At 43.2% G+C, this 26,894-nt stretch overlaps 1 protein-coding gene across 2 annotated transcripts in view; it reads left to right on the top strand.

Annotated features, from left to right (window-relative positions):
• The window catches only part of FABP6 (fatty acid binding protein 6), a 32,548-nt gene extending 7,087 nt beyond the window's left edge, over nt 1-25,461 (top strand). The window contains exons 1-4 of one of the 2 annotated variants that reach the window (XM_048488460.1): nt 20,346-20,412; nt 21,486-21,661; nt 22,521-22,610; nt 25,331-25,461. In XM_048488460.1, the coding sequence (XP_048344417.1) occupies nt 20,346-20,412; nt 21,486-21,661; nt 22,521-22,610; nt 25,331-25,384 (387 nt within the window). In that variant the 3' untranslated portion in view covers nt 25,385-25,461. Of the gene's footprint in view, nt 1-20,345; nt 20,413-21,485; nt 21,662-22,520; nt 22,611-25,330 lie in introns of those variants that run through there. The other variant, XM_048488459.1, reaches the window with a different exon arrangement.
• Nucleotides 25,462-26,894: the final 1,433 nt, after the last annotated feature.

Here is a 26,894-nt window from a genome sequence, read left to right as displayed (position 1 = left end):
TGGATAGAGGAAGGATTCCGAGACCATTTGACACACACAATATTTCTTCAAGAGAACTTCCTTCCTCTCCCTTGTTGCAAATGCTCTATTATAATCCTTTGCATATTTTTATTTGCGGAGTTATTTTCTGCACTCTGGTCTGATTTGCATGATTAGGAAATGCAAATTTTAGTTGGCCGATTTTGATCCCTTGACAGTTAAAAGCTGGGCTTTTAAGTTGGCAGAATAATTAGCACAGCAAGGGTGCACAATGTGATTCAAGTGTTGATAAAGGTTTATTCAGGAACCAATATAGTTGATAGTGAAGAGGAGAGAAAGAGATAGTGCCCTAACTACATCACTAACTGAGAGAGACAACAACAGTGGAACTTCCAAGAAGGAGGAGGATATTGTCCTAAAATTAGTAATCTGGAGACAGACAAAGAATGTCACTTAACAGGAGATAAGGTGCTGACCTCACCATCCTATCTAATTGTCCTCTTGCTGTCCCCTGCAAGGTTTTCTTTTCTTCTTCTTTGTACACCAGACATTACCTATTCCAACTTTAACAGCAGCTTGGCAAGCAGAAGTTCAACATCTATCTTACAAAAAGGCACAGCGCAAGGTTGTTTTCAATCCAATATTGCCTGATATCACTGGAGCCCTTCCACTGTATCATTATGTAGGATCCCAAGACTGTGGCCATAAATGTGCACAACAAAGATTTTTAAATTCAGCCATATGCAGAATATGTTCTTCTTATATCATCAAATCCATCCCAATATTGTTCATTGTAATAAGTCCTTTTGGTGTGCTGTCTAGACATAAAATTCACTGGTCATAATCAGAGTATCTGAAGCTGGCAAAAATAATCTCCTGGCCTTTGAGTTAAATATCTACCGACTCAAATGATTGGAATTACTAAATATCTAGGAATCAAGATTATAAGGAGAACATAAACCAAATGGGATGTGATTGTATAACAAATTAAGACTGATCTAGGGAAAGGGATGGTTTTAGTCTGTTTATTTTGGGGCAAAATCAATATAATCCAAACATCTATATAATCTAAGGTGTATGAAATGCTGTCAACTCTCAGCTGACTTGTGGCAACCCCCGCCAAAGGGCTTTCAAGGACAGTGCAAAGCTGAGGTTTGCCATTCCCTTCCTCTGCAGTGGCTTCCTTGGTGGTCTCCCATTCAAGTACTGATTCTGCTTAACAGCCAAGATCTGATGAGAATATGCTATACATGCTACCTTCTCTCTCTCTTTCCTTCTTATTATTTTTGGGTAATAGATTTAATGTTCCAGACCATCCTATTGGAATTACTAAGTAAGCCCCAAATTTCATATGGCAAATTAAGATGGCTGATTTTGAACTTTAGTTTTCATTTCTCAAACCAGCAATTGTATCTGCATAACTACCGACTCAAATGATGTAATGACTTCACAATATAGATAATATAATCCCTGCGGTGTAGTTATGTGTCAGTGTAGCTCAGCTGTTGGTGGTGTATAAAGTTTGTAAATTTAATTAAAGAATAGCTGTTATCAACAAAATTTCCATGTTGTCTTTTTCTGATTCTTCTAGCACAGGCTATTTATTTTGATTTGCACAGAATGTTTGTTGAGCAAGACCTAAAATGTTAGGGGCCTATGAAATATTTTCAGCAAAGCTAAAAGTGCCACTGAGATGTACAAGGAGGCTATTTCTCCTCACTCTTGAGTAGCTTCTGGCCAGGGCTTCCTCTCCTAGGGCAGCATGCCTCTCCAGGGCTGTGGGCTAACTCACAGCCTCAAGACAGAAAAGAAATTCCCCAGTTGGCTTTAATAACAAGGTATCTCACTTCCTGCCTCTATCAAACAATCATAAAAAGAGGGGAGGTGGTAAGACAGCACTGAAGGAAGAAGGGAAAATGCAAAAGAGGATTCTCTCTTTTAAAAAAACTGTCCCTTGCGCATTGAGTTTCAGCTTGTATATTTTGATGCTGATGCATTTAGTAATTTGTGTTTTAGAGCCTTATTTTGTTTGTTTTGTTTTTGTAATGTATTTTTTAAAAATGTTCCAATTTCTGTACTTTTAATAGCAGCCTGCGTACAGAAATATACCTGTTAAATATTGTTTAGTAGTTCTTGTTTTCATGACAGAAACATTTGAGCTGTTGTTAAAAGCACAAGACCACACCACTTCCCCCCCACAAAAAAGATTGTGAAATAAAGGGAAAGGCTAAAATCTCCCTCCAGGCTTATACTTCAACTTTTTGTGGGATGGTACTCTCTAATTATCGCCTTGAAGCATTCACATGTTACTGGTGTCAGACCCCCCCCCCCCCCCCGGTTATTATAGAAGAAGAAGAGTTTGGATTTATATCCCCCCTTTCTCTCCTGTAGGAGACTCAGGGGGCCCCTCTGCACGGCAGAGGCAACTAGGGTTCAACTCGTGTCTTTGGAAATTGTTACCTGAGCTCGACTCCTCTGTTACTCCGCACAGCAGCTGACTCGTGTCTCCGGAGCTGAGGTCAGAGGGCAGGATTACCTCCTCGCATCTTCTGCTTTTCATTCCCAATTGGCTGCCGTTCTATGGCGGGAAACATGAGTGCACGTCCCTTTTTTTCGTTTACCGACATAGGAGCTACGTAGGAGGATTTTTTTTAAGGCGCACTTCTTGCTGCCACCACAAGTCTCCCGTTCTGTGCATGGCTGAAATACTGCACTGTGATTGGCTGGCTGGCTGGCAGAGTCGAGACGAGGGAGATTCCGCACTCTGCCGGCTTTGGCTTGAGTGCAACCCGAGTTCGCCAGGAAGTTGTACCTCCCAGTCAAGCTCAAAAATTTAACGGGGGGGGGGGGGGGACAGACACGAGTTGAATGCTACAGCTGTGTGGAGTACCCAGGTCGGACTTATGTCTAACTAAGGTAGAATCCTACAGTGTGTAGGGGCCCAAAGGGGCTGACAATCTCCTTACCCTTCCCCCTCACAACAAGCACCCCATGAGGTGGGTGGGGCTCAGAGAGCTCCGAAAAGCTATGACTAGCCCAAGGTCACCCAGCTGGCCTGTGTGGGAGTGCACAGGCTAATCTGAATTCCCCAGATAAGCCTCCACAACTCAAGCAGCAGAGCTGGGAATGAAACCCGGTTCCTCCAGATCAGAGTGCAGCTGCTCTTAGCCACTGCTCTTAGCCACTATAACCACAAACTAGCACAGCGGAGTTAACTTGAATGTGTTTCGAGATGGACACTCGCTTCCACTGCTGATCCTCACATCAAGATTTCCCTCCTGGGGCCCGACACTTCTGTCTTCCGTGTCGCCCCAACTCAGCTCTTTAGGTCTCTCCAGTTGCCGGGAAAAACTCCAAACTCCTCCGCCTGCTAATTCGGAATGTTTCGAAAAGTGCCTGGACTACCCCTTTGTTCCTTTGCCAGTTGGGTTTATGTGTATGGTTCCCATGATTTATTGGTGTGTTTTTGATGATCAGTTTTGTATATGTATGAGGTGTTCTTAAAGGTCCCAATACTCCCCGCTGTCTGCGAAGAGCCTCTTATGCTCCTCGCACCCATGGACGACTTGGTGCGTCCAGGGACCCCTCCCCCGTATTCCCAGGTTGTGCATTTGTTTGGGCATCCATGCCATGATTCCATGGCATGAAAGCCCAGAAAGGGGGGAAATGATAGTGGAGCCAGAAGTAAACCTGTTCCACTTCTGGACCTTTTGTCTAAGGATTAAACTATGTTTTATTTTTGTGTTAGTTAGGTAGAAGCCAAATGTATTAGATAGGTAATAGGATTTATAAGTTTCTCTGTATCTGTGACTGCATGGAACCTCCTTGGCTCAAGGCAGGAGCCCACCTCGGCCCCACCTAAGCCTGTCCTTTCACGTGTAAAGGTCCCTGATGGGCGCACACAAAAGAAGATCTCGGGGAAAGCGCCTCGCCCTGCCAAATCCCGTCAGCAGCCAGATAAGGGGCCATTGTCATCAAGCTCCATTTCCTGACCCCGAACACCTGAAGGACCCTTTGTGATTCTCCCGCCAGGGCATACGTCATCGCCGCGCCCTACTCTGGCGCGAAACCCAAGAAGGAGATGCCTATCGAACTCTGATTGGTTCCTGCATGTCGTGAATGCATGATTGGTTGTTTTGAATTTTGTTAATGAATGGTGGTGGGCTGTCTTGAGTTCTCCCGGACTCCCGACGGGAGAAAATGTATTTAAGATGTTGTAAGGCTGCTAGGCAGCGCAGTGGTCTTGTGGAACGGAGGTGCTGACACTTAGGTCAGCATCTCAATAAACCTTCCTTTTTATTATACTCGTCGTGTCGGGTCTTGCTTGGGTTCCTGGGCGCTGCCGAGAGCTGGGTACCTCGGAGTTTGTAAAAGTTACCAAGAGCAGCGCGGTAACACTTGCACCCAGGACAACCGCTCCCCCTAGATTGGGTCCTCCAGAGGTTAGTTTTAATTTAAACTGACTTTTTAGAAGAAATAAGTCACTGTTGTGAGTGTTGAGCCCTGGGAAAAAACAAGTGTTTAAAAACAAATACACAATAATGTATTTTCCTTTTTAGAGTAGTTCTGGTTTTAAAAATTCTTGCCACTGTTTTTTCTTTCTTTGTTGTGACTGTTAAAAGTTGCTCCCTTGTTAAAAGTTTCATACACACACCCCGCCAAATCTTCAGGTATTTCCCAACCAAGAGCTGGCAACCCCATTCCCCATGTGTTCGATGTACACAAGAGGTGGTCATGTGTACCAAGCTAGGATGTATTGAGATTGCCCAGCCATCATAATGTGATTTGTATTGGTCTCCCAAAATCCAAGATAAGCAGTATTTTAAATAAATAAACAGACTGTTGTGGCTTCAGATCTGATTGCGCACAATAGAGAGTGTCTCTAGTTGTCAACAGGATTTCTTATATAATTGTAATGACTCGCTTGCTCCATTACCTCCCATGTCAGAACCTGATTATCACCAGGAGAAGAGACCCTCAATGTTATATTTAATGGACAAAGGAGCACATCAACTCAAATCCTTACCGGTGGAAAGATACAATACAATCTGGGAGCCGTGGGTAAAATATATTGCAGATGAGAATGAAGTAAAAATCTTCCCAGCCATATATTGAGGGTGTATTGGTAATGAAACAATGACAATAACCCAGGTGGACGATGTAAAGATGAGAAAACGGTGAGGAAATGAGAACTGAAACCCCCCAATCTTGAAGGATAGTATATAGATAAACGGAAGAAACATAGATAGACAAGCGGTGGGAGATAAAAAGAAGGTTGGGATGGGAAAAGGAAAAATAGAGGATTCAAACCACTGGTTCTCCTTCTGTTTATTACATCTGAGTTTGAAGAAAGGTTAGCCAAATAAGGTCAATTCTTGACGGTAATATGAAGTTACTAGACCCGAATGGGAAGTCAAACTGAGAGAGAAAATGATCTGAACTAGATACTTAAAATTTTTAGAAATATACTGGACAAATTAAGGTATTTATGTATCAATAATGGAATTTTGTAAATGTAATGTTTTAACGATTCTGAAATTAATAAACTTTATTATAAAAAAATGTTATTTCTTATTGGAAGTCCTTTTTCTGTCCCATAAGTCAAAGGAGCAAATACATTCTATTGACTTGTATGATACAGTCTTCGTGGCTGTTTGAATAAGTACTTGGTGGCTGCAGTTATGGGATCATGCTTTCAGTAAGCTCCTTTTCCATATAACAACTCCTTTTTGCTTGCAGGACAAGTATGATCCTTGGTTGCCTCTCTAGCTGTCTGACATTTCTGTGTTCTAATGTGCTCCCTCATCAGCTGGATGTTTTAAATTGTTCTGAAGTCATTCTTCAGGTAAATATCCCATACTTTTACCACTGAAATCCCAGTAGGAAAAACTAAAATGGAGGCCAGTGAAGCTCTGAAAATTAAAACATACTATACAAAAAAAAGCAAAAAGAGAGTTTAGCTTGGATTATCCCTGTATGTAGGTCACCGCCACTTAAAGTAGAACAGCATAGGAATGCTTAAGCAAACGTAAACCTTTCCAAACATGTTGGATTCAAAATCCAGGTGTTAATTTGAACACAAAATAGTTTGTTTCTCTTAGAGTCCCCATCATGAGGAACAGAACAGACAAGAGAGAAGGGAATCTCTGCAAACATTTGCACATCTGATTGTTACAGTCACAGTTAAAAAAACCAGAACCCATTATTTGGCACTAGTGGTACCCAAAACTAAACAGCCCCCTCCCCTATGCAACAGGGGAACTTGTTTGGCTAGCAACCGAAAACTGTTAAGATTGATGATGAAATCATGACTGTTGGAAATCTTTTGTTTGTGGATTTCTGGAAGACTAGTTAGACCTCAGGTCTTTGCTCTTCCTGGCTCAGCCCCGCCTCCACTCCTCCATCACAAAATACCCTCATTCATCAAATGCAGGGAGAGCTTGACACTGTATACAAAAGGCTCCTCTTCCTGGCTTCCTAGACTTGGCTATCCTCCACATTACTAAAATCCAGCTCTGTGTGGGTAGAAAGAAAATCCCTCGGAGCCAGCTTCAGTTGCTGATTTCACCAGGCACTCATTTTATTTATGTATCATCATCGATTCTTTGGGGTTATTTCATTACCCCTCATCCATATTCTCTCTGTGTACCACTCTGAAGCCATCTTCTCTGGCTGACTGTGCTAAGACAGAAAGAGCTAGCGCTTCTAAATCTCATGGTTTTTATCAGAAACCCTTTGATCATAATACATTCAGGCTGTTGCACCCAGTTCTGGGATCTCATGAAAGCCTCTGCTTTCATATACTTGGGGGAAAGGGTGAGATCTGTCCAGGATCCAAACTGAAACGGTTCAAAGTGAAAAACTGGCTACTTGATGTCAAGGGGAGTCAGGACACAAAGCAAGCATTACATTAGGCTCTTTTAGACAGTAATGGAAGAAGGAAATGGGACATAGGCAGTAGTCTTATACTGAGTGAGGCCGGAAGTTCCTCTAGCTCACCAATGTTCTCCAAGGTATCAGATTGAGAAGGGTCTTTCCTTCTTCGTAGTTGAGATACCAGATATTGAAGCTGAAAAATTTGGCATGCAAAGCTCCAACCACTGAGGCATACTCTTCTGCCAAAGGGATTAATCAGAGCTAGAATGGGAATCTGGACAAGAGTGTTAAACAAATTAATTTATTCCAGTTCAATTTGAGCCACAACTAAAGCTACAGTCTGAAGGGCATGGGCTTACCAATGTGAGCAGAACTCCTGCATTCCATCTCGAAAAGGAAGGATTTTGAGGAAACATGGGAATTGCGTGTACAGCTACAAACCCATGCCACATCATATGAGTGCCACTAGATGCATATGCAATGCAGCCAGACACTTCCACATGCCAAGTAGTCTTAACTGATGCATCTGCAATCCTGTACCTAAGCACCACGGCATGCCTCACTTATTTGTGTATGTGTGTGTGGAGGGGGGGAATATCTATGTACAAGCAGCCACTGAAGTCCATAAATTATCAAACCATGTGGTAGTGTTTAAAAGCCATTTTTGGCTCATGTGTCTGTCTTTCCTTGGCAAAATAACTAGCACAATCATAGGGCTGCTAATCTCCAGGTGAGGGATGGGGGTCTTCCATAATTTCAATGGATCTCCAAGTGGCAGAGATCAGTTCTCCAGGAGAAAATGGCTGCTTTGGATGGTGGACTCTATGGCATCATGGTCCACTGAGGTCCCTCTCCAGGCTCCATCTGCAAATCTCCAGATATTTCCCAATTAGTAGGTGGCAATCAGCTCCCTGCTTACATCTGATGAATAAAACCTGTTTATAAAACCTTACAGTCCAGTTTTCGATTTTTTCCACCGGGTGGCAGTATTTCATGCAGCCTACAGTTGTGTTTACTGCTCGAAACGCGTCCAGCTCTATCTGTTAAGGAAATAGAAATCAATGTCCTTGGTGCTGTATGGTATTGTATGGCTCATCTATCAGCACATGGGTAACAAGTCTTCCTCTTATGTAGACTGCCTGTTTGGTGGATGGACTGAACCATTCCTGAAAGGTGCCTGGTTAGTCTTCTTGGGGAATCGCCAAGGGTTCTGATGTTTAGAAACACAACCTTTTGTAGCAAATCCTAAACCAGATCTTGCCCAGAGGCTCCGTTTCTGCTTAGAAGCCCGGTCCTGTACTCTGAGGCTTATGGCTGTTAATCAAGTCAAGCCTGAACTCTCCCTAGAAACTAACATGAGTAAACTGAGGCTATCATCTTTTGGTCACATCATAAGATAGGAGTCACAGGAAAAGACAATAATGCTAGGAAAGGTTGAAGGCAGCAGGATGAGGAAGACTCAACATGGAATGGATTGACTCAGTCAAGGAAATCACAGCCGTCAGTTTACAAGACGTGAGCGAGGCTGTTAATGAGAGGTCATTTTGGAGGACATTTTATACACAAGGTCACTGAGTTGGAAGTGCCCTGCTTAACACATATACACACACCTGGCAGCAGGCTTGCCTCCTCTCCCCCCAGTAGCAAGCTTGCTTCCTCTCCCATCCAACTGGCTTGCCTCTCCCTCCCTGGCTGTGCAAGCTGATCATGGCAGCTACTCATTTTCAGATAGATGAGAGAAGAATAAGGGAGGTGGCAGGACTTGGCACGGCACTGGTTCAAATCACCAGGGTCTAGCTGGGGGCCACAAGAAAGCCTGCATTGCCAGCCTCGTCCACTCATCAGGTTGTTAGTCATGCAGGCTGAGGGAGGGCATCACCCCATCTCACATACTCAGGTAGGGTGGCCTGTGCAGCAGCTGGGAGGGCAGCCCTGTCTCTGGGCAGGCAGTTACCGTGTCCTCTCTCTGCTAGTGCCCCTGCTCTTCCCATGTTAAGGACAACTGCCCCTCTCACCCCCCTGCCACTTGATCTAACCCTGGGAGGAACTGTAGGACATGCATGGCATGCTGTGCTGGTTTAATAGAGCAGGGGCAATGAAGAAGGAAGGAGGGTTACCTCTTCCAACTCCAGGGTGGGGATGACAGTGGCAACAACAGGAAAGTGCAAGAGGCTGGCACCAAGGTTACCAATTCTAATTGGGGAAATACCTGGAGATTTGGGGGGGAGAAACTTGGGAGGGGCTGGCAGCATACAATGCCATAGAGTCCACCCTCCAGAGCAGCCATTTTCTCCAGGGGAACTGATCTTTGCAGCATGGAGATCAGTTCTAATTTCAGGAGATCTCCAGGTTCCACCTGTTGACTGGCAGCCCTATGGCAGGTAGGTAAACTCCTTGAGACACCATTGACAGTGCATTATGCTACATTCATTTCTTGTGAATTCACTTTTAGAAAGCCTGGATGGGGCAGTCTGCAAAGACCAAATTAAATTAAAAGAATCACAAAAGGGACACCTATCTGAGACCTATTGTGTGCTTGAATGTCCCTGGGGAACACTGCATCTCTGCAACTTCACAATGAATATTGTCAGCGCACCACTGTTTGGCCCAGGATGCTGGGTTGGTAAAGCACTAATGCTGGTGCTGCTCTGAGAACTACCAGTGGCCCGAGACATGACCCAGTGGAAACTTTCCTTAACCTTGTGCCAAAGCAACCATGGTGACTGCTGTGCTTCAATATTCCATAGCCTTTGAGTTTCAGGAGACGGGTAGAGCCTGTACTAGAGATCAATCAGCATCTCTTCCCTGCTAGTCAGAACACATGCTCACCATGTCATGAGTCTAAAGATAATTCTTATCTTGTCCTTCACCCACAAAAGGTGCGTATGTAAGCTCCATCAGGGTATCGAGAAGCTGGGAGGAATGATGTAAGGGATATAGTCCCAAGCAATGTTGCTGCGCTATACATGATGTTGACTGCAAATGGTTTTCCTCACTCCATATTCTTCCAGAAAAGACAATTATATCAGGATCATCATTAAGGGGGAAGGCAACAGTGCTACAGGGTTTAGGTACCATATACAGCCATGATTGTTCTGTACAGCAGTATTGCACAAACCCTTTTGCACCACTGAAATATGCGGGAATAAGGAACATGGGAGAAGAGCAAGTTTGGAGATGACTTCTCAAGGATCCTGATCACAGTAGAGCCAGTTATGCCAGCAAAAATCTAATGCAATGGGCTTTTATAATGGGGGAGAATGAGTTCATGTTGAACTCATATCAGTTGTAGTGTGCACATCAGTTTCAGCCTAATACCATTCGTCAATGCTAATGCCTATTTATATTGAGTCAGGATGTCCCACTGGACAAGCAAGAGATCTATATCCTTAATATTTAATAACATAGACAAAATAACATTAACTGACTTCACAGCATGGGGATTCAACAACATGCATGCATCTCTGTAATATTTGTACATACATTTTTAACATCCACATGTACACAGAAGGAGGCTTTGTTGTATTATTGGCAGAAAATGAGAAATGTGTCTAGCAAAATGTGTGTTTACTTGCTGATGAGTAACAATTCACTCAAGTGTTTTACCACCTGGCACATAATCTTTAGATTTGTGAGCAGCTTTGTTCTGCGTTGGGCATAGCTGTTATTTTGATGCAATACTCTTTTTAGCCTTGCTTTTCAGGACAGCTGAAGACTAGTTAGCTTCAAGTAAACAGCTATCTGCCATCATTGCCCCCCTCAAGTGAACTGTGGGGAGTGAGGGTAGTGGATTATCCAGAAGAGAGGGTAGGAAACAGCAATCCAAACTACAGGGGAGCAAAAGAGGCTCATGTCAACATAATGAGAGACTCCCGAACAGCTACCAATTGCAAGGCATCACTCTCTATCTCAGTGGTTCTCAACCTGTGGGTCGTGACCCCTTTGGGGGTCGAATGACCCTTTCACAGGGGTCGCCTAAAACTCTCTGCATCAGTGTTCTCCATCTGTAAAATGGATAAATGTTAGGGTTGGGGGGTCACCACAACATGAGGAACTGTATTAAAGGGTTTCGGCATTAGGAAGGTTGAGAACCACTGCTCTATCTAATGCCAATTGTCCTTTCTTGATGCAAGAAAGAGTTGGGAAAAAATTATTTTCATTCATTGTATGCTTGTTGAAAACCACAGTTTCTGTGTGATACTGAGAGATGAAATGCTGTGAAGCATTATAAAGGCCATAGTACTGTTTCTAGAGAAATTAAAGTACCCAGAACAGCACACGTCTGTGAGTCAGCACTTATGAGATGGTTTCTTGTGTCTGTTGATTACTCACAGGATGGCACAGGTTGGTACTGCTCTTATTAAGCATGGTCTATGATGGAATAGGTTGTGTAGGAGCTTTGTACTGTAGCAGGTTTTAAGCCTTGTAACTACTGGTATTTCTTTCTCTAACTGTCATTAAACCCCTGTGATGCATCTATGCCTCATTGGAAAGGTGCCACTTATTGAATGCATTGTGGAAATATTTTAATTCTTGTACCCTTTGCTATTCTGAGATTAAAAAACCCCATGAACAATTGTTTTTTTAAGATGTCTTTTACCAGTTGCTCAGGGACTATCTGTCTTGCTGAGTTAATACATTCTGGAAGGGACAGATGGAATTCTTTATGAGGGTAGGGGTGGAGGGAGAATATGGAGCAAATCCACACTGCTGTCCTCAGACTTTCTGCCGCAAACAAGTTGAACATTTCTAACACTTCTCCTGGGAAACACCCACTGTTGGCCACAAGTTTGATAGTATCAATGCTATGAAAGGAAGCAAGGGGGAAATGAAAGAAAGAAAGAAAATCCAGGAACAAAGTACTGTTCGGTTTTTCTTTTTCTGAAGGGCATTTTTTTCCTAAGGCTTGTTACAAAACCTTTGCCATAAATTGGTTAAAATCCAAACTGGAAGTTGATAGCACCAGATAAACCTCAAGAGATAAAATGGAGAAAAGGAAAAACTAGTAAGCCACTTTGGGTTTCTGTTGGGGGAAAAAGCGGGTTATAAATGAATACATAAAATACGAAGTGCCCACTCAACCAACAACCCTTGCTAGGAAGAAGAAAATGGAAACAATTTGGTAAGTGACCAAGGTCTGTGATAATGAGGCATCTGGAAAGCTGCAGCCAGTGGGCAAAATCAAGCTAGTATTCTGCTGTTTATCCAGATAATTGAGGAACATTTTGGGAGATCAATTTCATGCGTAGAAGATTCTGAACCAGAATCTTGACATGTATGGTGATGCCATCCTGAACAATAAGCCCTGATGACTTCTGCATAGTGTCACTCGTTATCAGCTAGGAAGTCAGTTGCATGGAGTGTTATCCCAACAGAGTCCCCTTTGCCCTGGTCAGCTAACCCTGTGCTGAGCTGGTAGGGTGATTCAGTCCAGTAAATTACAACAGTGTCTCATCCAGTCAGATCCAATGATACATTCAAAATTAGCTACCTTATCCTGAACTGATCATTCACAAAACACCTTACCTTTCATTATAGGACAACTGAGAGAGATCTGTACTGCTCCCTCAGCCCTTAAATATCATGCTATAGAAGGGAAGGCGAACTTCAGGACTGATATTACTGCACTTCAGACACAAACCCCAAATCCATTTCTCTTACAACTTTATCCTGTCTGTCTTGCTTATAAATCTCCCTGTCTCATATACACGTCTCATTAACTCATAATTCTACACAAAAACTAATTGCTTACAATTCATCCTTTATAAGGAGAATTTCCCAGGAGTATCCATGTTTCTCTGCTGGAGCAAAAACTACTGTTCCCAGCTAAAACTACTGCTCCCAGCTAAAAGCCCTCCAGTGTTAAAGGTGAGCACCCAATTTGGAAAATAAAGTTTCATTCTCACAGGCCTTGAATGGCAGACCTTGTTTACAGGTGATTCCTGTAGTTTGAAGTAGTTTCTCATGAATAATGCCAGACAGGCAAAGATCCTGGAACTCTGTGTGATACAGGACAAAGAAACAGGACTGCACAGGACATTTTTTTTGCTGTCAAGTCACATATGACACGGCAACCCCTGGCAGGGTTTTTAAGGCAAGATACATTCAGAGTTGCCATTGGGTGCCTCCACATCATGGCCCTGGTATTCCTTGGAGGTCTCCCACTCAAATACTTGCCAGGATCAACCATGATTAGTTTCTGAGATATGACAAGATCAGGCTAACCTGGGCTATACAGGTCAGGGCACATAGGACAATACATGGTCAAATTTCAGGCATCAAAGTGCAGCCAAGAATATTGTTATCTTGATAAACTGTTGTAACAATAGTTGTGGCACCTTCTCTGAATTGTCATTAAAAAAAAAGTCTTCACCCTTTCCTTTCCAGAGATATAAGAAAAAAAAACATATCTATAGGGCTAGAGACTTTTTAAAAAATGAAAGCTGATAATTCAGAGAGCCTGATATATCAGTAGCTACAATGGTATTGTGATCTAATAATAGCTACAATGGTATTGTGATCTAATAATAACATTGTGCTGATTTTCTTTTTAAATGGCTGAATCCCTTGTGGCCCCTGAGAGGAGAGGCTGCCACTTCTGGGGGAGTGCAGTAGGGAAACTATGGAGAAACCTGCCCTGTAGAGACCCTATTGCTGCTATGCTTTATCTGTAGCTGCACCAGCAAAGAGGAAAGAACAAAATCCCATCCCTGTGTGGGAGCCACCACAGTGAAATCAGCTTAATTGTAGCCCAATATCATGTATATATATACATGTGGGGTTTTTTTCTAAGAGCAACAGGGTTTTGCATATTTAATCAATTCTCTGGAACCACAGAGAATAAACGAGCAACTTTATTTTCTCAGAGTAGAAAATCACAGAAAAGAGGCTTAGTTACGTAACCATGGAAGTGGAAAACAAATGAATTAGGCCTGCTCTAATCACACAACAGAATGAGGTAGTAATGAGATGGCAATATGCAGAGGTGTTTCAGATTGTGGGCGAGAGATTACATTTTTCAAAGTTCCAGATCAACAATAACACCCTGTAAGAGAGAAATTGGCACAGTATCCCAAAGTCTAGGATAGCGTCCATTATCCTCATCTGCTACTTTAATTTGCAGGGATTTGTTCATATATGGGGAGGAGCATTGTGATCTCCTTCCATCGCCTCCATAGTAAGTGGTTCAGGCCCTTCTACTGCCTCAGATGTCTACCACCCCATTATACTGCAGATGTAGAATGGAATATCTCACAATTATTTTATCAATGTAGCTTTAGAAATGTTTACCCTCTGCATTGGGTTTCCCGTTAGGTTGCCCCACTCCATCTGGCAGTAGTTTACAAACTGCACTGTGTAAGAAGCTGTAGCCCTGTCCTGGAAATAAGCAAAGATGAACTCCAGTTTGGCATAAACTAGCAAAAACTCCCCAAGAATCCCAAAGCTTTATCTTAAAAATAGCTGAATATATTTAAAATGTTTATGGAGATTAAACTTCTATTCAAATGCATGGGAAAATAAAATAGCAACAAGATGACCAGGTCATAAAGTAATCAACACGATAATAAAAAGTGGAAAAGATGGCTATCATTTCTTATTTATGGCAGGAGGAGAATTTACAGTCCTTTCTTGTAAAGAACCATAGCCAATTAACTAAGGTTAATTTTTAACACCCATGAAGGATTCTGATTCTAGTCAAGGATGGTTTTATTAACCATTCTAAGAAATTTACCTGCCTTTGATGTAGATTGTTTTTTAAAAGTCCTTTTGCTTACAGACTCCTGTTGGGTATTTTAATTCAACAGCAATACAAGCTTTCCCATATCTTGATTTATTTAGAAATAGGCAAATTATTTGGCAGTAGTTTACAAACCACACTCTGGAGACCTCTTGGGTTCCTGTAAATAGAAGACAAACTTCCCTGAAAGACTGCTTGCCCCACACTAGCTCTCTTCCTCTGCAGTGTCACCATAGCAGAAAACTGGTTGCTGACTTCTACTAAGGTATACTCTAAGTTCATACTGAGTAATGATGAGGTCTGGCCGGTTGGCTAATGTCCTGCATGAACTAAATGTGCAGCCTCAAATGCTGTCCTCAAATCCTGTACAACTGTCCCTATTGATCAGGGACAGCTCCTATTTTCTTGTCCCTCTCCCTCATCAGTCATACTCCTTATTTTGTCCCTAATTTTTGCCTTTTGAGAATGCCTCATTAAAAACATTTGTGTGAGGGTCCAATCAATTGTGTCAGGAGTTGCCAGTGTTTTTTTAAAAAAATCACTTGCCAGATGTTTCAAGCCTGTTTTTGACTGGGAACAAGATGCTTTGTCAAACTGAAATGGTTCAGAGAGCTATTGTTTACCCTGTGGTAAAAACAGATGTAAACTGGATATCCATGTGAGTTTTCTTTGTGGGGTGTCAACCCAGTTGTGATAGGGGCCTCAGACTGGGATCCTTGGCCCCCTTAGATGTCTGACAAGTTTCCCCTTGGCTGCACTCCATTTTTGCCTTTTCCTTTAGAGATTCAGTCCTTCCTACAATACTTCTGGCTCATCCATGTTTACTTCCAGCAGGGCCAGTGTACAACTCCACTGCTGCAAGGGCCTTGTGGGGCCACTGTGCTGCTCACAGGGGGCAAACAGCAGTTGACTGGAGCATTTTCAGGTCAGAGGAATCTGTGTATGTATGAGAAATATAGATACTGTACTTAACCCACATCTCTTCATGCCAGATGGTCCCATCCCAATCAAGCCCCCGGATGAGTCTCTCTCTCTCTCTCTCTCTCTCTCTCTCTCACACACACACACACACACACACACACACACACACACACACACACAAAAGCTGCTCTGGGTGCCAATAATTAGTTAACTCTCTCCCTAGGGTCTCTAGAAATGAATTATTTGAGTGGGTACTAGGGATGGATGCATCATTGTCTCCAATGCTCCAATACATGTCTGTTCATAGACATGAACGTTAAGATGCATTTCACATGCAGGTGAGGCTAATTTTTAACCTCTTGATAACAAGTTGTAGGATAATTATATTTTATAGCATACCTTTAATTTATGACACCTTGGCTCATAAGACAGTGCAGGATAAGCCGTTATATAAACATCGCATATAGAAGACAGCCATAGGTAAAGTGCAGGCCATTGCCCTTTGGCAATAATCCTTCAAATGAGATTGGGATGATGCACATATGTCTCTGTTTCCATCTGTGAAATATTCAAGGTTATGAATTTCTTAACAATATGCCGCAAATGTTTCCTGAAGCTAGAAAGATTGAAAATCACTGCTATAGTCTGTTTCATCATACACTGGTGGATTCCGCACAGAGCAAATATAATGGATGTAGGATGCAATACAAACCTTGGGCGGGAGGGGGCGGGGCGGACTTCGGTTCCCAAAATGAGTCTGCCCTGTTTTATTTCCTTCAACCCAAGATTTTCAAAATCGTTAAACCAGTGACCCTCTTGCAAAATCACAGGTTGGAGCGGCTCCTGCGCAAACAGACAGGAGGTATTTTATTTCTTTCCCTTCCACCATACCATTCACTGTCAGGAAGAATCTGCCTGCCATTGCCTTGCTGTTGCAGAGAGGCCCCTTTTTCTTTTATTTTGCAGGTTGCCCATGTGCAGCTATGCAGGTGCAGCCAATCGTATTGTGGGACAAACGCCATGGCTGCAGGGGTTCATTTCTGTATGCCTTTGCAGCTACACATGTGTTGCAAGAAATTAAAAAAAGAGAGAAGCATCTCTGTGACTTCGCAAAAACAACCTGGATTGTTTGCATGGGCTCCAATCTCTGCCTGCACGGCACGCATGTGAATGTGAAAAAGGAATAAGGGGTCCTTTATAATGACTGCAACCTGTTATTCATTTGCTGTACAGAATCGACCACTGAGAGTCAAGCTACAAAAATATTTTAATGAGCCAGTTTTGGTTCAGAATGCTAACCCTACAGCTCCAAAATGAGGCAAATATTTCTTTATCCAGACTGTTTTAGCTTGGGGAAATGCCACAGGAGAGAGGTTAGAAGCTCTTCTCCCTCATGTCATGGTCCAGAAATAAATTGGGCCCCTGAGTGCCTTTCAAAAGCTGCTCCCTGCTGCTGCCATAGGCCAATAATCCAGATCTTTAAAGAAACATAACATGTAGTTTGGTTCTATTAGGTTCTTTATACAGCATGGTAGCAGAATGGGACCAACAGCCAGAGCTGTAGTGAGGGGGAACTGTGTCTGGGGCATGCATGTGCCCTGCACCCCTGCCATGCCTCTGCACCGGCACCCGCCTGGAGCGTCATCCCCCCCCAGTCCCCAGCCCCCTTGACACTGCGCAACTGCCAGCAGCAGACAAGTACAAATTACCCTCAAGAAGCCAGGGAACACAGAGCACAATTAAGTATCAATTAAAGTGAGGGGGAAGCAACCAGAAGAAGGATCAGGTGTGTTCAAGGCCCCAATAGCTGAAAACATCTTCAATAGTTGATGGGGGGAGGGGGAAATAGGTCTCAGTGTATGCATCTCCTGGCCTGCATCCCCTGACCCTAATTATTTCTGCAAAGTCTTCCGTATATGATCAAAAGAGGGTTAAAATGTCCCATTCTCACACTGTCCCACTCTACTTTGAGGCTAGATAAGCAGCTTCTTGCTCACGTAGCCCCAAGTAGTCAGTGCTATCAACCTCTATTGCACTATAGAACTAGATTGCTGCAGTTCAGGACCGAGTAAGAGAGAAATTGTCTCATTTGAGCTGGAACCCAAATTCTTACCCAATTCTGTTGGCTGAGGAAGAGATTTCCCAGGTCCCCATGGTTCCTTAAAAAACATCAACATTTTCTAAACCATTATGAGCACAAAGTTTGGCATGCTCCATTGCCCAGTAAATTAAGTAGAATGCATCTTGAACATAAGATTCAAATCCAAGAACTCTATTGTATATATTAATATGCTGATGGTTCGAGCAAATGAACAATGTAATTTGACTGCTGCGGAGTGAGACACGCATGAAACGAGGCGCTAAATGCATCATCTGGTTCTCAGTAGGCTTGTAGGAACTTTTATCCCCTGCCAGGTGCAGCAGTGACTTTCAAGGTTGTTTGCATTATTACTAAAAGAACACTGCAAGTTTAGCACAAATTAGACAAGATCAGGGCTCAAGTTCATTCACCTCCTTTGTTAATTCCTGGAGATGGGATTTCGATCTGCTTTGGATTTCTGGTGGCAAGATAGTAGGCTAAACATACATCTGTTTTTCCCAAGAATATTATGTTAACAAATGTGAACATATGATCTGTCTGGAAACACATCTAAGTTTTAAGGTTTGAGGCTAAGTATGTTTATTAGTCATTATCTCCTTTCCCCAGTCACATGTTAAACATGCTGATGGAACAGTGTCGTTGGTGGATGATCCAGATTAGCTATCTGCGTTTCCACAGTAAGATTATAGTAAGTTTGCATATTAATCTGCCATTTTGTGGACTTTGTTTGTAGTAGAATGCTATGTGGGGGTTCTAGTGCCATAGGTGCAGGGCTGGGCAGGAGGGCAGCTTGCCGCTGCTACCCCACTGGCCCCTGCTTCTTTGTTGGGGAACTTGGTGAGCTGGTACCGGGTCAGGTGGGAGGGCAGCTTGCCACCACTGACTTGTGGGGCCCTGCTTCTTTTCTGTAACATGTGGCGATTAGCTAGAAGTGAATTGTCTCCACACATTCTAAAGCTAAGTGAGTTAGGATGTGGCTATGCCTTAGACCTTGAATCCTCCTTTGTTCACCCTACTGCTTTAGAGGGAACTGGTAGCAGAGGTGTACCAGGGTAAATGGCACCCCCCTCAGCACCTGGGGATGGGGTGGGTCTCCGCCACCCCCCCTGCAGCTGACTGCCATCCCCGGCCTCAGAGAGCTGCTTTTATAAGCACTGATGTGGGGAACTCAGGGGTGGGGCCATGCTCCACCCCTGGGAGTGTGGCCATGCCTCCCCAAGTCCCACCCCCAGCCTCAGTGCTTATAAAAGCAGCTCTCTGAGGCCGGGGATGGCAGTCTCTTCTGGCCTCCCTAGAGGGGAAGGCAGAAGGATTGCCGGCTGCTGACTGGGAGCCTGCCCAGCGGGGAGGGAGTGGAGCTGAGCGCTTGAAGATGATGAGGCAGCAGGAAGTCCTGCTGCCTTGTCGTCTTTGAGTACCCTCGACCCCACCCATGTTGTCATCGACATGGGCAGGGTCAAAGGCACCCAGCTCCTCCCCCCTTGCTACCATCTTTCTGGTCATGTGGTGGGCCGATCTTGCGCCCCCCCCACATGACCAGAAGAGTGGCACCTAGGGACAAGGGGTGCCCCTTGTTCTTAGGTTAATACGCCACTGACTAGTAGTAGGTCAGGTTCTGCTCATGTTTGCAGTCCTCACACCTAGTCTTTAAAAGCCAGATCAGAGAAGCCTTGATAGAAGCTTATTGGTTTGTGTGTGAACTATGAGGTCACTCCAACACATGCCAACTGGGCAGTGGTGGAATCCAAAAATTTTAATAACAGGTTCCGATGGTGGTGGGATTCAAACAGTGGCGCCGCCGCACACATGCATTCCAGTCCCTATTGGGCAGGGAGGTTGCTTTAGTAACTCCTTCTCGGCACGCAGAAAAAATTAGTAACCACTTCTAGAGAAGTGGTGAGAACTGGTGGGATCCCACTTCTGCAGCTGGGTGACCTTGGGCAAGCAAGTCACACCTCTTCAGAGCTCTCTCAGACCCACCCACCTCACAGGGTGTTTGTTGGGGGGGGGGGGAAGGGAAAGGAGATTTGAGTCTCTTTGAACCTCTTTGAGTCTCCTTACAGGAGAGAAAGGGGGGTATGAATCCAAACTCTTCTTCTTTATTTCATTTTTAACACACTTCTCCACTAAGGCTGTCAGTGAAACATTTGTCTCTTTCAGGTGAACCTTCTCCTTTGGCCTTGGCAAACTACTGAAAGTGGGACACTGTGTTTAAAAATCACTGACAATGCAGCATCATGGGATGAGTGCTATTTGGGAACAACAATAAAGTAATATTTAATGTCCTTTTTTATTTCACTGGTTGGGGACTGCAGATTAATGTGAAGCCGGTTCCATAAATGTTGAGATCATAAGACAACACAATTTTTTCCCAGCTGAAGTGGTTTGTTCTACTCATTTTTATACCTAAATAAATAATACAATTTAGTTGGAAAAAAACCCTTCAAAATATCTTTATGGGAAAAATCCCAGGTGTTTCCTAAAAATGAAGATATGCCAGAATGGTAGAAGTCTCTTTGCAAGGGTCAATAACATCAGTGTCAATGATCCAAGGAAAACTGTACTCATGTTGTAAAAAAATAAACCTTCATTAGAAGGCATGATGAAGTACAATGTGTTTTGGGTGGATGACCTGAGCAAAAAAAAGTTTATATAGGTCCTGAGCCCAGCCCAACTTGTTCACAAGCACAGCTGCTCTCTTGTGCAGGTTGTCTCTTGCTATCAGTTAGCATGGCCTTTTCTGGCAAATATGAAGTGGAAAGTGAGGAAAACTATGATGATTTTATGAAGCGCATTGGTATGTGTACATAATACTTTTTCTGTTTCATTGCTTAGATAACATTGCTTGGTTGGAGAATAATATTTTGGATGTAAGAAGTTTTTGTTGTTCATTTCCAGAAAAAAAAAATCCTGAAAATGGGAAAGGGGTACTTTTAATTGAAATTTACACTCTGGCAAAAGAGTTTGAAAACTTTCTCAGTATTTGTATACCTGGCATAAAGGAATCTATTGAGAGCCAGCAGGGTGGAGGGGTTAAGAGCAGCAGACTCTCATCTGGAGAAGTGGGTTTGACTTCCCACCCCTCCACATGAGCGGCGAGAAGCAGTGGACTCTAAGTGGAGAACCAGGTTTAATTCCCCACTTTTCCTCATGAAGCTCCTGGATGACCTTGGGTAGTCACAGTTTTATCAGAACTCTCTCATCCTCACCAACCTCACAAGGTGTCTGTTGTGAGGAGGGGAAGGGAAGGTGAGTGATTGTAAGTCGCCTTAAGATTCCTTATGGTGGAGAAAGCAGGGTATAAAAACTAACTCTCATATTCAGAATTCAATAAAATAGAATGCTGCCTGATACTTTTTTTTACTCAAACACTTTCATTCTTATTCAATCTCTTTTTCTTCCATCTCTGATAATTTCTCAAGATGCAGTAAGGAGAAAGCTTCCAACTTCAGATATATGAGACTGGAATGGATCCTGTAAATCCAGTCTGCAAGCAGGGATGAAGACCTGCTGCAAAGAGCCTTCCTCTGATACATGACTCTATATATCAATGACTATAATTAACAACCCCCAAATTATAAAGATAAATAACTATCAATAATAATATCAAACTTGCCCTCACCCCTGTTATTTTTTCCCATAAACTTTGTCCTACATTTGAAAAGTGTCTTCTTCATTCATATTTGCATCTAGCTCTTATTTTGAACTTGAAACCAAGGTTAGTCCTGCCACCTCCCTGAAGTTCTGTTTCCATTCATAATTTTCTACAAAGGAAATAATACCATCCAGCACAAACACTTTTCTGACATCTGAGAATCGGTAACAGGCAGAACATTGATGAAAAATTGATTTGTATTTCCTTTGTATTAGGTCTTCCTGCTGATGTAATTGAAAAAGGAAGGAATTACAAGATTGTTACAGAAGTGATACAAAATGGAGATGAATTCACCTGGTCCCAAATTTATCCAGGAGGAAAGAGTATGTCTAATTGCTTTGTTATTGGCAAGGAATCAGAAATGGAGACAATGGGAGGCAAAAAATTCAAGGTAAGTGAACATAGCTATTGGTTTTATTTAGGCTGGGGGAGAGGTATATCCAGTAGAACTTTAAATGCTTTTTTCTTTGCCCAATAACCCCCTTGCTGTATCATGAAGTTGACATTTCCCTGCCCCTCTCCTGGTTCACAGAGCACCTTGCTGTGTGGTAGTGGGAGAGAAGTTTCCGGTCAAGAAATAACATGACTGCTTGGGAATGTGGACCTAGTGGAATACTTCTTTGGATCTTACTCTTGGTTTTTGCTTGTGCATACCTCTGCCACATGTGTCTTCAAATTAGCTGTATCAAATTTTACTTCTAGAGTAATTTTGTCTGTGATAACTATTGTATTCTAGTAGAAGTGGTGTTCGCAGCTTAGTGATAGCATGTTTCTTCAGTCTCTGAATTACTCTCCAAGTGATTTCATATGGATGTTAAATGCCTGGAAGAGGGGATGAAACTTGCAACACCCATAGGCCGTGAAGTGACTAGAGGCCAAGATCAACCCTTCTATTAATTATTAAAAATCTCCTGGGCATTGTCAGTTAGCCACTCACCATTTGGGTAATGAAGTCAGGGAAGACAAGGGTGGTTTATCTCTCTCAATTATCTGCTGTGCTATAACACCTGAAATTCATCCAAAAACAACATATAGGTTCCAAGGCAATGTCTGGTATTCGAACAGTATCCAATATGGAGCACAAGTGGGCATAATGTAACTTTTCCATGTTTTCTGACTTTTTCAGTTGTAAGTGAAATAGATGTTCACCCATGCAAGGTTGCTGAAGCACAATCACACAGTTTTGTCTAGTTGTTAACCTTTATTTTCAACTGCCAATATGAAAACTAATGCATGTCTATCTGTTACAGGCAACAGTTAAAATGGAAGGTGGGAAAATGGTTGCAACCTTCCCCAACTATCATCATACTGCAGAGATCATTGGGAACAAACTAGTAGAGGTAAATCCTTGCAAATCTTCCTTGAGAGATTAACAGTGTCATGCCAAGACAACTAGTAAAAAGGAGGTAATTTGAAGTAGTGGTGGAGCTACAAGGGGAAGGAGGGTGCATGTTGCACCAGGCGCACGGCTAGTCACCCACGCCCCCACTTTCCCTGTCGCCCCGCCTTGCCAGGCTTGGTTCTGCCCACCAGCCTGGCCTGTTTTCAGCCAGCAGAAAGGTGTTTTCTGCCGACTGGAAAAGGTAAGTGGGTGGGGCTGCAGGGAGAGGGGCTGCGGGGGGTGGGGAGAAAACACAGAGTGCACCACAGGCGCACTCCTGCCCAGCTACGCTTCCGATTTGAAGGGTTAAGTTGGTTCACCATCCAGTAGTATCTTCAGCATCTTCAATTTAGCATGAAGAAAAAAAGGAAATGAACTCTTGACCATTGGAAAACAACAAACAAAAATAAGCTATTAATAAGAATGGTAAAACTTGAGAGCATAATTGGTAATGCTCTGTATTTGCAACACAATACTTGTGGGTACAATGAATTTACAAGAACGGTTATCTCAGGGTTGATATAATTTTGAAGTTTACATTTAAATATGTTGTGCTGGAACAAGTTGTTTCTTGGGCCCAATATCAATATGTAAGCTCCCCGCCACCATTTACACAATCCCACCCAAAGATTCCTATCTCATGCATCATGAAAAAAAAATGTCTATTTTATTTCTAAAATTACATAAGTAGAATATGTTAGTCAGTAGGCTTGCAGCTTAGGCCCCTTCTGCACAGGCCAACAATATATTTGGGCTGGGGATGGGGAAAAAAACTGTTTCAGGGGAGAACTTCACACGGCTCCCGCCCCTAAACCGAGGCTGCCCCGTGTTTCCCCTCCCCCTGAAATGGGATTTTCAAGAATCATACTGTCAGCGATTCTCTTGTTTCAATGCTTGCTTGCTTCCCAGTTTTTGAAGGCCCTCCCTGCGCAGCTACACAACATGGGAGGTGAGTTTTTTTTAAAGACACACCTTTGTGCAAAGGCACAACGGCAGCCCACATTGCTTCTATGACCTCTGCTGCCTGCATGGAGGCATGCGAACAAGACAGCAGGAGAGTAGGCTAATTTATCCCGCCTGCAACCCACTCTCCCGGCGCTGTGTGGAAGGAGCCTTCGGCTGGGGTTTCATTGACCTAGGGTTGATGACTGAGTTGGGATATTTAGGGGGGGGGGGTTGGGAAGGGGAGGGACTTTAATGAGTTATAGTGGTCTAGAGTTCATTCTCCAAAGCAGCCATTTTGTCCAGGAAAATTGATCTCTGTCACCTGGAGATCTCCAGCCCCCATGTAGAGGTTGGCAACCCTATCTTGATCCCAGGCCCTGATGAAACTGCCCATTTGTCCCAATGCTTAGGCCCTGTTTCCATGAATATCCATGAACATTCAGGATGTATGTACTGCAACTGCTTTCCCTTGACTAACTCATAGGCCCTTCTGCTTTCATGTAAATGCCAACAGCATATGAAAGAACACAAGTAGGACTTACAGATTTTACTGGAATGTATTTACATTTTTATTCATCCTTAAATGCAAGCAGTGGGACTCACTCCACAACTCATGGAAAGCCAGATTCACAGCTAAAATCAACCCAAGGAGCCATATGGCTACTGTATGCCCTGTGTATCATTTCACAAAACACACATACACAATATAAAATATAATTATTAATATTAAATTTAGTTTCAGAGGGTAGATATGCTGATGCAGTAGAACAGCTAGATTTGAGCCCAGTAGCACTTTAGAGACCAACAAGATTCCTGGGGTATAAGTTTTCAAGTGTCAAATCTCCCATCATCTGATACACTTCATATTAATATGGAAAGCTTTGCCCTGAAAATTTTGATGGTCTCTAAGGTGCTACTGGACCTAGCTAATATTAAATATGCAACTATAATCTCTTTAGTTACTTTAGCCAGTTTTTGTATTTCTGAGGAGAAGGTCTTCCCTCTTAGCCTTCTTGCTGTCTTTTCAGCACGAGGCACAGGAGTTAAGGTGAGAGTGTAAAATTGGTGAGTTGTTCAAAGGAGAACATGAGCAAAAGCAAAGGCCCCTCCAATTGTGGGATTCAAATAATTTAACAACTGGTTGTTTACAAGAACCATTTAAACAACCAGTTCTGCCGAAGTGGTGCAAACCTGCTGAATCTGACCACTGGGCCCCTCCCTTGGCAAGATTACCTGGGTGGGGAGGGGGCTGCCACATGGTGGTGGTGATTTCACTGTTTCTTCTATGGGGTCACTTTGCTATTCTCCCAGCAGTTGCCCAGGTGCTGGGATGAAAGCACAGAGGATGCACAGAAGGGTGGAGAAGAAAAACTCTTTCACCCCCGCCCCCCACAAGTGAGGCAGGCTTGCATCTTACTCATCCTCTGATCCCTCTAACAGTAATTATTAAGGTGGGCACCATCTGCCATCCACAAGCCTCACCACACCACACAATGGGGCAAATCAGTGCCATGTTGGGAAACAGCGCTCAGAAGAGCCACAGGTAGCCCCTGAGCCACTGAATATCACTGGTACATAGAAATTAGAGGAAAATAAATTCAAGGCCTGGGATCCCAGGATTCCTGTGTCAGTAGCAATTGCAGAGAAGGGAGGAGAATTAGCAGCACATCCCAGCTGAAAGGCTATGTGGTTGCAGCTTCTTGGTTCAAAACAATTCATTTTACTTTGCTGCAGATTTCTACAGTTGCTGGTGTAACCTTCAAGAGAATCAGCAAGAGAATGGCATAGAAAAGAAGCTGGTGAACGAATAATACCACAGCCCTTTTCCACAATGGAAAATGAAGAATAAAGTCTGATATACGTAACATGCTCCTTGTCTATTTTTGTAACTTTCTTCTATGCAAATACAAGGCGAGGGGCAATCAACTAATTTCCCATCTTCAGCTACACCATCTGTGTATCTCCTAGTTGGAAGCCTTCAAATAGTGATCAGGCAAACTTAGGATAGTATTATGGTAAAGACCCAGTAGGAAGGAGCTGTGGTGGTTGTGGAAAGTACTATCAAGTCACAGCTGACTCGGCAGCAGAGGTATGGGTGGAGTTTGGCGGAGGGCACGGTGGGTGCGGCAAGGGGGAGTTGATCTCAGCATGGGGGGGTTTCAGTTTACACCACTGCTTATAGTGATCCCTAGCGGGGTTTTCAAGGCAAGAGTCATTCAGAGGTGGTTTGCCATTGCCTGCTTCCACAGCACAACCATGCCACAGCACAACCATGGTATACCTTGGAATGGAAGTCTCCCATCCCAATTCTAGCCAGGGGTTAGTGACCCTGCTTCTGAGATCTGATGAGAATGTGCTAACCTGGGCTGCCAGGGCGGAGTGTAAAGATGCTGTACAACTTCATAAACTGAAACTAGCAGGTACACAATCCAGTATGAGACTGTGCTATACTCCTCTGTGTCCCCCACACCCGCATAAACCATGTGACTATTGTAGTCTAATCACAGCTGTTGAACTGGGTACGCATGATAAAAACAAGGAACACAAGACTCACATGTACAAGGTACAATATAATCAGTAATCCAGTGGCACCATTATGACAAACTACATTTATTGTTGTAAGTTTTCATGAGTCAGAACTCACTTCCCATCAAATCACTGAAATATGCCTTCTTCTGAAGTCAGTTGTAACAAAAGCTTATAATGGAATAATTGCTGTTCGCCTATAAGGTGCTTCTGACTCCTGTTTTATTTTGCTGCAACAGACTAGTGCTTGTCTGCACATCTAAAATTAAAGTATACCATACAGATGCATTCTAGTCTGTTTGATAACACCTGATACTGAACTGCTAAAGTGGTGGCATGTTATATCCAAGAATAATACCTGTTGCTATTGGTCTCCATTTCCTTTTTTTGCTCTGTCTGACACATGGTTTAGAATAGATAATTGGATCCTGTGCTTATGGAACAACTGTTTCCATGTATGCTAGTCACTCTCTTTCAGCCCAGCCTATCTCACAGGGCTGCTGTAAAAAAAAAATGTAGAGGAAAATGATGCAAACCACCTTGAGACCCCACTGAGGAGAAAGGTGAGATATAAATGAATTAAATAATGGAATCTGCTGTGGATGTCATGTGACATCAACTGCTGACTTGTCAACTGAGTCAGCAAAAGCATGAGGAAAGAGGGATATCTTTTTCAACAGAAACATAATCCGCACAACAGCTTTTGAATATTATTGTACTGTATCATCGGCTCCACTTCCCAGTTTTCACTGCACAGTACTGCAAAAAGGGA

Source organism: Sphaerodactylus townsendi, linkage group LG03, assembly GCF_021028975.2.
Source record: "Sphaerodactylus townsendi isolate TG3544 linkage group LG03, MPM_Stown_v2.3, whole genome shotgun sequence".
In the NCBI taxonomy this organism is placed as follows: Eukaryota; Metazoa; Chordata; class Lepidosauria; order Squamata; family Sphaerodactylidae; genus Sphaerodactylus; species Sphaerodactylus townsendi.
This window is presented reverse-complemented; position numbering and strand designations above follow the sequence as displayed.